The 12,651-nt window shown below is 62.4% G+C and overlaps 1 protein-coding gene across 1 annotated transcript; it reads right to left on the bottom strand.

The window, feature by feature from the left end:
• Positions 1 to 7,568: 7,568 nt before the first annotated feature.
• On the bottom strand, positions 7,569 to 9,313 carry PHLDA3 (pleckstrin homology like domain family A member 3). The gene is made up of 2 exons (XM_040616790.1): positions 8,691 to 9,313; positions 7,569 to 8,286 (listed from the first exon to the last, which is right to left on the bottom strand). The coding sequence occupies exons 1-2, from the start codon at positions 9,040 to 9,042 to the stop codon at positions 8,165 to 8,167; spliced, it is 474 nt and encodes a 157-aa protein (XP_040472724.1). The 5' UTR covers positions 9,043 to 9,313; the 3' UTR covers positions 7,569 to 8,164.
• Positions 9,314 to 12,651: the final 3,338 nt, after the last annotated feature.

The following is a 12,651-nucleotide window of genomic DNA, read 5'->3' on the forward strand; positions in this document are numbered from 1 at the left end:
GCTCTGCAACGCTGCAAGCCCAGAGTGATGTCCCCCCAGGAGCACTGGCTGAGGGGCCACCCTGAAGCCACCGGAGCTGTCAGAGCAGGAGGGCAAATCCCCCCCTGGCCAGGACAGGGCACGTTGCTGAGGGGTGGTGGGGTGAAGCAGCAAAGGGGGGGTTATGGCTGGGACCAAGGATGGGGCAGTCCCTGCTTTGGGGAGCAGAACCACCCAGACTTGCTCGGCACAGTGCAGCAGGCTGGGATGCTCGAGCAGCTTTCAGCCCCTCACAAGTCCTGATGTTTCCGCTATGAAATTCCTAAAAAGCAGCAAAAAAGCTGCTGTCTTGCCCCCCTGTACCCCGCAAAGCCCCTCGCCCAGTGTTCCTGCAGAGAGAGCCTTTGCATGGCAGGGGACCGCAGGGGCAGGCGACACCTGTTCCCTGGGATATTTTTAGGGGCAAGTTTAGGAGCAAACAATTCCCAGCGTGCAGCCCAGCAGGGACAATGCCCGGTATTTTAATCCTGAGGCTATTATGGTCGCGGAGGGACCCACAGCTGCATGTGCGGGGCAGCTCCCGTGATGGGAGCAGACAGCCCCCCTGTCCTGCAGAGCAGGGGGTGCACGGCCGCCTTCCCGGCTCCTTCCCCCCTGCCTGGACACCAAGGGGGGAGCTGTGCCCTGGGGGCATCCAGTAGCCCCCAAGATGGTTCGAGGTCGGTGTCGGTGACAGTGGCAATGGCAGTCCCCTCTTTGTTTGACCAGCACTAGTCAAGTCCCAGCAAGCACAAGAGAAACCCCACCATGCCCACCCTCCGCGGGGGCCCCTCCAAGGACCCTTCCCCAGCTCCAAGCACCAGTGCGTGGGTCTGCTCCCAGCCGCCGAGGAGGAGGATTTATACCGGCCCCTTTAGACCTTTATAAGGCAAAAGCCCCAGTGGGGCCGTGCCTCCAGCATCTTTCCTCCCGGCTGCCTTGGGATTGTTTTCCGAGCACAGAGGAGCCAAAATTAGCCCGTGACAAAGGCGCTGCATTCCCCAGAGCTGTGCCCCGGCACCCAACCAGCTCCCGCTGCCCGGGGTCAGGGGCTGCTTTGGATGCCATTTGCTCCAGTCTCTGGTTTCATCCCCTGCTGGGACCTGGAGTGAGGAGGAGGAAAGGGCAGGGGAGGGGTGGGGTAGTGGGACCCCTTGATTCGGGGCTTCAGCATTGGATTCAGCAGGAGGGACTGGATGGAGCCCAGGATCTCCCCATCCCTTCTCTCCAGCTGGCACAATAAGGACATTTTGGGTCCTTTCCCCTGTCTCGCAAACCACAATGAGCTGCCTCAAGGTGAGGGGCTGTTTGATTAGGTACCACCTGAGGTTGTGGGTTGTGGGCTTTGGGCACCCCTCTGAGCTGCTGGAGAGTAGGAAGGAGACAGGCTGGAAATCTATGGGGCAGACCAGTTCTGAGGCCAAACTCAAAGCAAAATAATATCCCTGCCCACTCCTGGGAGCCACTGATTCAAGCGAAGGTTCCCCACGAGCTGCTGCCAAGGGGATGGATCCAACAGACAGCTCCCAGAGATCTGTATGGGGAGGCCATGCCCACCCAGGATCGAGTCCCCAGGGACAGCCCACTTGTCCCTAAACATCCCGGTGGTCCTTCAGGTCACCTGTGTTCGGTCTCTTACACAAGCTTGCATGTGTTCAGATGGACACGGGCGGTTCCTCTCTCTCCCCAGAGTCCCTGGAGGTTGTTGGCACTTCCTTACCATTGGGCATCAGCCCCACAAGCGTGGCAGGGGCTACCATGGTGGCCCGCTGGCTTCAGGGGAACTGCACTGGGGCTGCAGTGCTCCCTGGCTCCTTAAGCTGTTGGGCCTCCAAATTCCAAGGTATCTGACCCCTGCGAGTGGTTTGGTTGTGAAATAGAGCAAGGTCTTAAAAAAAAAAAAAAAAGATTAGTCAGGATGAGTTTGGTACAATGCTCTGGGTGATGCTCTGTTTGTGTTGAGAAAGGAATGTACTCTGAATAATTAGAAAAGATGAGCGGGCACCTGAAGGAGATGAGACCATCAAGTCAGGAAATCATTGAACAAAGAAAATGGAAAGGTCTACTCCACCTAGATCCGACTGTTGTGAATGGAATGAATATAGGTGTCAAAACCTACTGAATATGTGTGTGAAGATGTTGTAACCTCTCACGAAAACTGTATAAAATACCTGACTTTTCACTGAAAACTTTGGAGCTAGTTTGTCCAATGCAAACCTGCTAGCTCCCCAACGCTGCACAAAATAAATACCTTTGCTGCTTAAAGACAAAATTCATCTCTGAGCAGTTACTCTGTGCCGTTTTGGCATCAGTTGCCCCACGTGAAGGCTGTTTCCCTGAAGCAGCAGACTCACAGCAGTGCTGGAGGGATCCCTTTCCCTCCTCACGGCCCTGGAGCCATTGCACCCATCCTGTCCTTGCCCTCCTCCAGGCACCATCCTCATTTCATCAACCCTGATGGCATTCACAATGACAATGGGCTTCCCAGGGCATCCAGGACAGACTTAGAAACAACAGCTGAGCCTCTGTTGTCCTTGGGACCTCACCCTCCAACCACGTCCATCCCACCCCTTAGCTGCTGTGCTCAGAGCCAGCCCCACACGCCAGGGCAGACAGCAGAAGCCCACCAGCTGCCTCGTGTTTCTCACCAGGCTGGGACAGAGGATGCCCCACCAACTCACCATGGAGCGGGAGAAGGTTTTTCCTCTGCGGAACAGCTCAGAGACACGGTGACATTGAGGTCACCTCCTACAAGCATGGTGACCGCAGGGCTGGCTGCAGGACCACAGCGTCATGTTGCAATGAAGTCGTGAGGGTCCGTGTGACTGACCTGACAAGTGCTCCCTGCCTGGGTGTTTCTCCTGCAGATCATCCAGCAGCTCCCTCTGCTCATGAGCTGCCAGAAGGAATCCAGCTAGTCCCAGCTGCTCTGTGGATTTGTGACAGCAGACGGTGACAGCCTCCTGGGGACGCTCTCCAAGGGTCTGTGCTGTTTGTAGCCCCGTTTGTTTGTTTTGGGCATTTTTCCCCCTCAGCCTGCTGCCTCTGTGGGTCCTACCCAAGGCGGGTGATGCCCTGAGGCTTTGGAGCTGCGGCCAGCAGTGCAGGAGGGAAGTGGACCAGGATTCGGATGATCACCACAGCGTCACCTGGGAAACAGTGAGACCCCAGGCCAGACCCCAAACATGCCCCACGGGGCTGAGACACCTCTCCCAGCTCAGTCTCTGCCCCACTGATCTTCACCCCACTGCATCAGCCCCACTGGGACACTCACATTTCCCACTGCCTGATGGGGAGAGGCTCATCCATTCGGGATCTGCTGCTCCAGGTCCTGGGCTCCCAGGGCAAGCACAGCTCCTGCAGCTGCAGAGCCCTGTCTTCTCCAGCCATGGCCACCTGCCCTGTGGACCCCTCCCTGGCTGGATGGACCCCATCCCGCTCACGGTGCGGCTGGGGACGGTGCCTGTGTTCAGCCTCTTCATCCATGGGCACGAGACTCGCTCTTCCCACTTTGCCCGGCTGCAGGCAGTAAATCCGTGCAGAAGCAGCTGTGGGACAGGATCCAAAATCAGGACAATTTTCACAAAATGAGAGAAATAGCTTTCCATTTCTAGAAATGCTGTGGGACAAGTTGTTGTTCTCGACTTGAATGCTTCGGGGAGACTTGAAATGCTTGCAGAAGGTGCCAGAGCTGAGGAGGGGTCTCAAAGCCAACGGTTCTTCATGAACAGCAGATGCTCCCTGCCTCGTGCCACTGGCACACAGCAAAGTCTTTATTAAATAAGGAGGAATTACCTACTTTGGGATAGTGGAAAGATGTTATTAAAATGGAGCTGAGCCACCCACTGAACACTTTGAGCCTCCCGTGGTTTTGCCAAGCGACACATGAAACCTTCCCAGAGCCGATCGTGTCGACTCTTACAAACAGGGGAAGGATATTAGCTGCTCTGCCCGTGCTAAGAGGCTGACACAGTTCAACAGCGATGTCAGGCTGAAGATCCTAAAAAGCTGCCTGCTTTTCAGCCTAAGGCGAAATATTTCACAGGGGAAAAAAAGATCATTCCAAATAATCCAAAATTTCAGGCCCAGGCAGGGACCCTGACACACTTTTTAGACATTTTCAGGGTATTTCCAGGCCCTCCCACCTGTCTCTGAAACACCCGAAGCATCTCAGCATCCCCATTTCTGCAGGGCTGGGCTGAGCCAGCCCCATCACCAGGACCGCCTGGTGACTCCTGCTTGGGGACAGAGGGTGACAGAGGGTGACAGAGGGCACTGGCATGTACTTGGCCCCGTACTGCCCTCTGCAGCTCCAGCACCGCCTGCCTGCTGATCCTGCTTCCCCGCGTGGTGCCAGGTGGGGTGGTGAGCCCCTTCCCACCCACCAGCTCCCCCCACCCCAGCTCCCCCAGTCGGTGCTGCTCACAACCATTCACCTCCGCCTCCCTGGGACACAACGTGGGACACCGGGGGTGAGGCACCGACACACGTGCACCCCCTGCAATCCCTGCCTGGCCCCCCCTCAGCACCCCAAGCTCCACGGTACGGAGGGCAGCATTTTGTCCTCCACTCAAACGCAAGAGGACGTTGCTGGTGATGCCCAAACCCACGGCGGTGGTGTGGGTGTCCCAGCCGCCTGCTCCCTCCCCCACAGCGTGGCTGTGCCACACAGCAGGGCACTGGGCAGCTCTCCAGCCTGGCACTGCCTGGGGCAGGTGCTGGGTTCCAAAAGGAAATCTAGTGATTTAGGTCTTATAGTTAAGGATGATCAACAATGAAATAATTTTAGGAGCATCTGAAGGAAGCCGGACACTTGACTCAAAGCTTAAAAAAAGTACTGCTTGCTACAACTGTGATTTGTTTTTTTCTTTTCATTTTTATCTGAGGAAAACCCACCCACAAACTACACGGATGCTTGCAGAGGCGAGGCACTGCCAGCCCCTCCGCAGGGCATGCGATGGTGGAGGAGGCACCCACGGTCTCACTGGACAAAAAGCATTGGCACCATCCTGCTGCAACACCCCCTCTTCCAGCAGCATCACCCCCCTGCCTTTGGGGTGTCCAGCCAGCCCCAAACCGACCCCAGAGCCAGGGCTGGGGGCTGGGATTTTGTCAGGTGGAAAAAAGCACCCTGAAGCTCCCCCTGCCACCTCCCCTGCACCCGAGCTCACCCCCCTGGTGCTGCACGAAGGGTGCCAGGGCCAGCAGCCGTGGGTGCTGGCAGAGCCCCTGGCCCCAGGGGTGGAGGCACAGGGCAGCCTGCGCAGAGGAGCATCCTCCAAGCAGCGCGGGGAGGGTCGATGGAGTGGGGGCACCTGGGGGCTGGGAGCAGCACAGCCGGATTTTCAGGCTCCTGCCTTTGAACTCAGGCAGCTCCGGGGCACCTCGCTCTGTTCTGGGGCTCTGCGCTCAGCCCCAGAGCTCGGTGTCCTTGGCACAGGGGTCCCCAGGGGCCAGCCCCTCCTCGCAGTGGGAGCCTGCATGCTGGGGGGCTGCAGGGCCACGTGCCTACCTGCCCCCTGCCGTGCCTCAGTTTCCCCACCTCCAGGGACATCAGAAATGCTCCCCGTGGTCCTCTCCCTGCTCTTCGGGCTGGCTGGAACGCTCTGTGAGCTGCCCCGCATCCCTGACCGAGCCCTGCCAGACCCCCCGCAATGCTCCCAGGGCCCTTCTCCCCCTACCCGTGTGCTCCCCTGCAAGCTCAGCTGCTCCCCAAGCCCCCGCCTGCAGGAGACTTTCCCTTGGGTAAAATCACCCCATTCACCCAACCTCCCCCGTCAACGCCAAGCCCCGTGTGGGCCAGCACCCCAGTACCAGTGATGGGGGATGTGCTGGCCCCATCCCTGCTCTGCTGCCTGGACAAGTCTCTTGGCTGTTTATTTACTCTCCAGTCTCTGCCATGACCTTTTCCTTTGCATGAAAAATTCAGCCTTCACAGGCAGCGAGTGAAGACACCCTGCCACCCGCCCTGCCACCCGCCCTGCCGCCTGCCACTGCCGCCCACCCACCCACCCACTGCTGACTCGGTGTTCACCCCTCAGCCCCTGCTCCCTGGATCAGGCTGCAAGTCTGGCACATTTGGGGGTCTGCACAGAAGAAACTCCCAAACCTGGGGGGACACACTCTGAGGCAGGGCCTTGGGCTGCCTGTCAGTCTGTGGAGTGATGAGGAGCTCAGGATGGGGACAGAAAATCTTGGCTTTCCCCCTGCCCAGACCTGAAACACGGACACAGCGACTTGCCTTGCTCCTTTGGTCCTTTTCCCTCTATCAACTGCTGAAATTTCTCCCCAGCTCGCCGTTAGCCTCTCTGCTGCTTCGTCCATGGTGGGCATGTCCACAGCCAGGGCTGGCACTGGCACACACCCATCTTGACCATTTTCTTCCCCAGTTCCTTGCTAGCACTCAGAAAACAGAAAATACCTATTTACAGTGAGTGAGAGAGCAGAAAAGCTGAAAATGAAGGAGTCGGGCTGCCCAAAACTGGCTCAAAATTTAGAATACTTTGGAAAACCCCTTGCACTGGGTGCCTCCCACCCCTGGGTGCTGCCCAGCCACAGCACAAGCCCAGAATGCTTCCAGGACCTTCAATGAGCCTCCCTGAATCCCCTGACTCTGGGAGCTGGGGATTTACAAGAAAGCCCAGGGTGGAGATCCCTGCCACAGAAACGCTGTGAGCACCAACGCTGCCCCCCGACCACTGACAACCCCATTCCCTTCCAAAATGTGTGCGAGGACGTGGTCTGGGGGCTGGCCCACCTCCCTGTGGGCAGTGGACCAGGTCACGCCACCCCCAAAGCCACTGTGTCCTGGTCCCTCCATCCCTGCCACATGCAGGCATGGTTCTGAGCTCCATCCGTGTGGGGTTTGGATCCAGCTCCATCTGTGGCCCCCCACCTTGTCTCTGCTCGCAAGCCGGGGGGGTCGTCAGCAAAGGAGGCTCCGAGGGCTGGGAACGGCCAAGCAGGCTTCCTGGGGTGGAAAACCACCAAAACGCCTGTTCCCAGGCTGCTGGGAAAGAGCCAGCACCAGCCCGGCCCTGCACAGCGGGTGGGCTCCGGCCATGCCCCCGTTGCCCCCCGAAGCCACACCGGAGCTGCCCTGGCCCAGGGAGGGGACCCGGTGGGCTGTGGGGAGCTGCGCTCCCCGGTTCCCACGCAGCCGGGCGAGCTCCGGGAGGAGCCGGGAGGAGCACCCCGAGGGCCGCGGGGCTGGGGCTCAGGCTCCGGCTTGCGGAGCACGGTGGCTCCAGGCGCTGGCGTCTGCGCTGCCTGTTGGGGCAGCCCCATCCCTTCCCTGCCTGCGAGCCTGGCACTGCTGCTCCGGGTCGCCTGCCCACAAACCACCGTGGGAATCCCTGGGGACACGGGTGCAGCGGCATGGGTGACCGGAGAGGCTCAGGGTGGCGGCGGGGGGCTGTGGAGCCTGGCTGTGGGATGCTGGCGGATTTAGGGGGATGCCAAGGACCAGCAAGGCTCTGTGCAGGATTTGTGCTCTCCCATACGCTGCAGTGTCCCACAAATCAAATCAACACCACGGTAACCAGCAGAAGGTCCTGTTTGGGGACACTTTTGTACAGGGAGTCAGGGTCCCCATTGCCTTCCCTAGTGTCCCCATTAGCCCAAGGACAGCCCAGGGCAGGACAGTGTCCAGCAGCACGGGCATGTCACCACACCGTCCAGGCACGGTGCCTGGAGGGGTCCCTGCTGCAGCAGCAGCTCTCCAGCCCCTTCCCAATGTGGAGGCTCGGGGGGAGCCATGTCCCCAGCCATGTCCACCTGTCCCAGTGTCACTGGCATTCGGGCAGAGCTCACGGTCGCACTGCTTCCTTCAGGCTCAGCCCCATCCATCCCATCCCGTCCTGCAGGAGAGGCCCAGGGGTCCCCACCAAGGTCCTGGCCACATCAGCCGAAAGATGGTGGGCCCCTAGGCAGGGGTGTCACCTCCTGCCATGTCCGGAGCCCCAGGTGGTGGCCTTGACTGTGTCCTTTGCCCCGTCACGCCAAGGGGATGTGGCCTGACCCCTGCGGTTGTGCCAGCCCGGTGCCTGCGGTGCCTCTGTCCTGCCCCAGGATGGGGGGAGCCAGCGCCCGCACTGGCCTCCCTGGGGCCACCGTCCCTGTCCCTGCGCCGCAGACAGCGGTGGCCTCACTTGCCCGCAGGGATGCCGTTCTCCCCGGCGCCCACCGAGCCGAGGGCCATCTCCATTCTGCTCTTCGGGTGCTGCGCATCCGCGGGCCGTCCCACCGGGGCTGCGTCAAACTGCACCACTGTGGAGAGAAGGTGCCTGTTACCCTCCCGGCCAGCGCGGGGTCATGGGGCAGGATCCACCCCCAAGGGGATCTGGGGAGCACAGCCAGCCGCGGTCCTCACCGCCATCCCGTGTTGAAGGTGACAAACAGCCCCATATCCCTCGGGGCCACCGCGGAGGAGGGGTGTTAGCGGGTCCCTCTCCAGGGGCTCACCTCCAGGAGGTGAAGCAAAGGACAGAGTCCAGCCAGTGCAGGGGGATACGGGACCACCACCACCCTGCAGACCCAACCCCGTCCATGGCACCCCCTCTGTGGTTCCCATGGGGAAGCCAGACCACCCAAAGATGGGACCCAGTGGCTGGGGACCTCATCCTCCGGTGGGTCCTGCACCCTGGCCCGCGGCATGGCGGGGGTTCCCATACCTGCTCGGCAGCTGTGCCTGGCGCGGACGACCTGGATCGCCTGCTGGTTCTTGAAGCGGACGAGGCCCATGGTGATCTCGGCATTCCAGCCCGGGTCCTCCTGGGCGCAGCGGAAGTCAATCTCGTGGCTGTCGTCCATCACCACCGTGAAGTAGATGTGCCGCTCCTTCCACTCCACGCACTCCACCGCCTTCATGCGGGCGAAGCTCAGCTCCTTGCGCCGTGAGCCCTTGGGCTCAAAGAGCTGCAGCCCCTTCTCTGTCAGCAGGCACCGCTTCTTCTTCCAGAGCTGCAGCAGCCCCCCACTCCGCTTCTCCAGCACCCCCTCTCTCAGCACCTTCTCGGGGGTCATAGCGGCTCCCCAGCCCCCCAGGATCCTCAGCACCTCACGTCGGCGCAGCCGGGCATCACCCGCCGGGGGATTTTCAGCCCCTCCACGTCAGAGCCAAGCTCCCTGGGGCCAGGACCCCCGCGGCAGCCGTGCTGCCCCTGGGGGACTCGCTGCCCTCCGCTCCCCGGCTCTCAGAGGGTGCGAGCGATGGGGTGCCCCATGCCGGCCACCAGCCCTGTGCCGGGGCTCTGCCGCCTGCCCTGCGCAGCGTGTGGGATCCCCGGCACCGCGCGCCCCAGGAGCTGTCGCTACATGCCCGGCCGCTCTCCCACTCGCATTCCTCCCCGCCTCGCCTGGCCCCTCCTGCCGTGCAGCACCCTTCACGCCCAGGCGAAGCCCGGCCAGGCCCGGTGCAGCCTTGTTTCATCCGCCAGGCACTTCAGGGGTGCCCGGGGGCAGGCGCTGCCCTGGGGCCTTCGTGGGAACAGGCGGGCTGCGGGCAGGGGTCTGCACGGCGGCGGTGCCAGGGCAGGGCTTGGAGCCTCCTGCACAGCAGCCGGGTGCGGTGCCAGCTGCCAGGGGGTGCAGTGCCGGCTGGCACAGGGCTATGGGGTGCAGCGTGACCCAGGGCACAGGGTCAGGGGGTGCAGTGCCACCCAGGGTGGAGGGTTATGGGGTGCAGTGCCAGCAAGGGCAGGGGGCTGTGGGCACAGCACCAGCCAGGCAGGGGCTGTGGGGACCCCCGGGTGGGGACCTGGCAGGGGGGAGAAGCCTGGTGGCCCCACACCAAGATGGCTGCGCAGGGCTGCACTGCAGTGGGGACAGCTCTTGACACCCGCCCCCCACCCAGCCCTGCACCCAAGGGTGCTGGCCCAGCGCTCAGAGCTCCCACCCCCTGTATCCCCCGGGACAGGGATTTGAAGCCCCCAGCCCACCCCACAGTGAGGACCAGCATCCCCCAGCCTGGTGTGACTTGTGCATGGGGGGGATGCACCCCCGGAGCAGGGCTGGGGCAGCACCGCACAGCCCGGTCCTGCCTGAGCCCACCCTCCCCTGCAGCAGAACACCCGTCTCCTTCCCGGCCACCACCACAGCCTCCTCCGTTCCTGCGCCAGCGCCTGGCGTGGAGGGGCTCACCACACCGTGCCGTGCCATGCCGTGCTGCCAGCCGGGACTTCTGGGGCCTTCGTGCTGCCTGTGGGCTGCCAAAGCAGGTGGTGGTCCGGGCCTGCTGGATGTGCCCCTGGGGATGCTGAGGGGACAGGTCCCTACGCCCAGCTGAGGGCTGGAAGGGGCACAAAGCCCCCCCGGGACGTGCCGGGGTCACTGTCTGGGGCTGGCAGCCCGCAGGCTGGCCCGTGGCTCGTGGCACCCACCTCCGAAGCACCCTGCTCGTGCCCCTGCAGACCCCAACCCCGCCGGTGCCCCACACCTGCAGCCCCTCCTGCCCCAGCCCCTTCGTCCCGCCGGGGGCATCGCTTGCAGCCAGCGTGGCCAGGGGGCAAGTCTGCAGCGCTGATGAGATGCACCTAATTATCCCTCATTAAGAGGGCGGGGCAGCAGCTGCTGGAGCCAGGAACTGGTTCGTGCTCCCCGGGGCACCCTCGCCAAGCTGGCCGCGATCCCAGCCGTCCCAGGACACCCGGCTTGGGGGGCTGGTGGCCCTGGCTCCCCTCGCCGCCCCCGCAGGCAAAGGCAGCGCAGGGCCAGGCACAGCTGGGGGGGCAGAGCAGCCCCGGAGCTCACCCCGAGCACCCCAGCACTTTCGGAAGGAGCAGCGCAGATGTGTGGGTTCCCCCCACAAAGGAGCCTCCAAGGGTGTTTTCCCACACAGGGCAAATGCTCAGCTCCAGGGGTGCTGAGCCCTGGAAATCCGGGGGCGAGCGGTTTGGGGACCGTTGCTCCCATCGCTGCGATGGCGCGCTGGGACGTCCGTGGGCACCTTTGGGTCACCAGCCAACCCGATCTCATTCCTCGCCACCCTGGGGAGCGCCAAGGGCTGCCAAAGCCACCCCACCCCCACCCCCCCGCAAGGCCCCAGCCGCGCTGCCCGCTGCCTTTCCGGACTCCGGCCACAAGAGAAGGCCGTGTTCCCGTAGCTGAGGATGGAAAGGAGCTCTGACCAGGTCTCTGCTCCCTTCTCCCCGGGTTCCGTTCCCAGACCCCAAACCTGCCGGGTGCCCGGGAGGCCACTGCCGCAGCTCCTGCCCCCCGGCACACGCCGCAGGGCTCCCATGGTGGGCTGCAGCAGCACAGGGCTTTGCTCTGAGGGCTGCCCCACACCCCCCTGCCCCACAGAGCCCTGCTGGGGGGGCAGCAGGGGCCGCCGGGCCCAGCTGGGGACAGTCCTGCCTGGGGCTGGCTCAGCAGCCGAGGGGGTGACATTCCCACAAAGCGCTGATGGCCGGGCTGGGGCCATGGCGGTGGCAGCCCCCGCCGCGAGGTTCCCCAGCACCACTGGCTGTGGGGCTCGGTGGGCTCCAGTCCGACCCCTTAGTGTGGCACCATCACCACCAGCCTGCAGGGTGCTCAGCCACCAGCCGACTGGCTGGTTCCTCTCTTTGGAGGTAGGTTTGGGTCCCGCAGCCCCTTTTGCAAGGGCTGGCAGCCCCCCACGCTGGCAGCAGGCAGGGATGGGTGCTGCAGGGTGCAGGGCTGCTCTGCGCCTGGGGCAGGCGTCCGGCAGTCCGCTGGCCGGCGCGGGGCCGTGCACGGGGAGCAGGAGCCAGCAGAGCATAGCAGATGGTCGCAGCTGTCTCGCTGCCGTTTGGGCAGGGGATGCCCCTAAAGCATCCCTAACTCCCCCCTGCTTTTCCTGAGCTTTGTCCCACTGCCTCCTCCAGCCCACCTCATGCCCAGCGTCTGGATATGCAGCCCCAGTGATGCCTGTCCCGGTCTCCCCCCACCGCCAGCCTCTGCTGACGCTGTGGCTGTTGGTCTCCGTCGCTCCCCAAGCCATTCTCAGGTGAGCAGTGCAACTCCAGCAGGCGTGCAGCAGCAGCTCCAAACCCTCAGGGCAAGGTCCCTGTCCCAGGATGCTGCCCATGTTGTCACCTGGGACCTGTGGGGCTGAAAGCTCCAGAAGGACCCACCAGCCTGGAGACCACTGGACTCAGAGAGACTGAGCTTTGGTTTTCCATTACCTAGAGAAGGGTTGTGGAGGAGGGAGATGCAGCACTGCATGGCAAAAGGACAAAGACAACAAACACAGGTGCTACCAGGGAAACCCTGATGCACAGAAGGACAAAAACCTTCTTGGGGTGATTGGTGCAGCGCTGTGACAAGACCTGTAGTGGTGGGACCTCCATCCTTGGAGGGTTTCCAAATCTGGCTGGACACCAGAGGCTCCGACCAGCCTGACCTTTGGAGCTAGCCCTGCCTTAAGCAGAGGCTGGACTTGAGACGTCTGCGGGGTCTGTCCTTCCGCGACCCTGTGAAGCCCAAATCCAGCATTTTCTCCTGGCTTTTACCAGGACCTCTATGGGGTCCATCCCACTTGCACTGTCAGTACCTCCCCTCTCTCTGACATGACCTCTGCAAATATGAGAAGAAAAGACCAAAGACAGACTTGTTCTAGCTTTTCTGACTCAACAGTGTTGCTTGGGCACAATCCCTGCCTGTGGCACATCC

This window comes from Falco naumanni, chromosome 17, assembly GCF_017639655.2.
Source record: "Falco naumanni isolate bFalNau1 chromosome 17, bFalNau1.pat, whole genome shotgun sequence".
NCBI classification, from domain to species: domain Eukaryota; kingdom Metazoa; phylum Chordata; class Aves; order Falconiformes; family Falconidae; genus Falco; species Falco naumanni.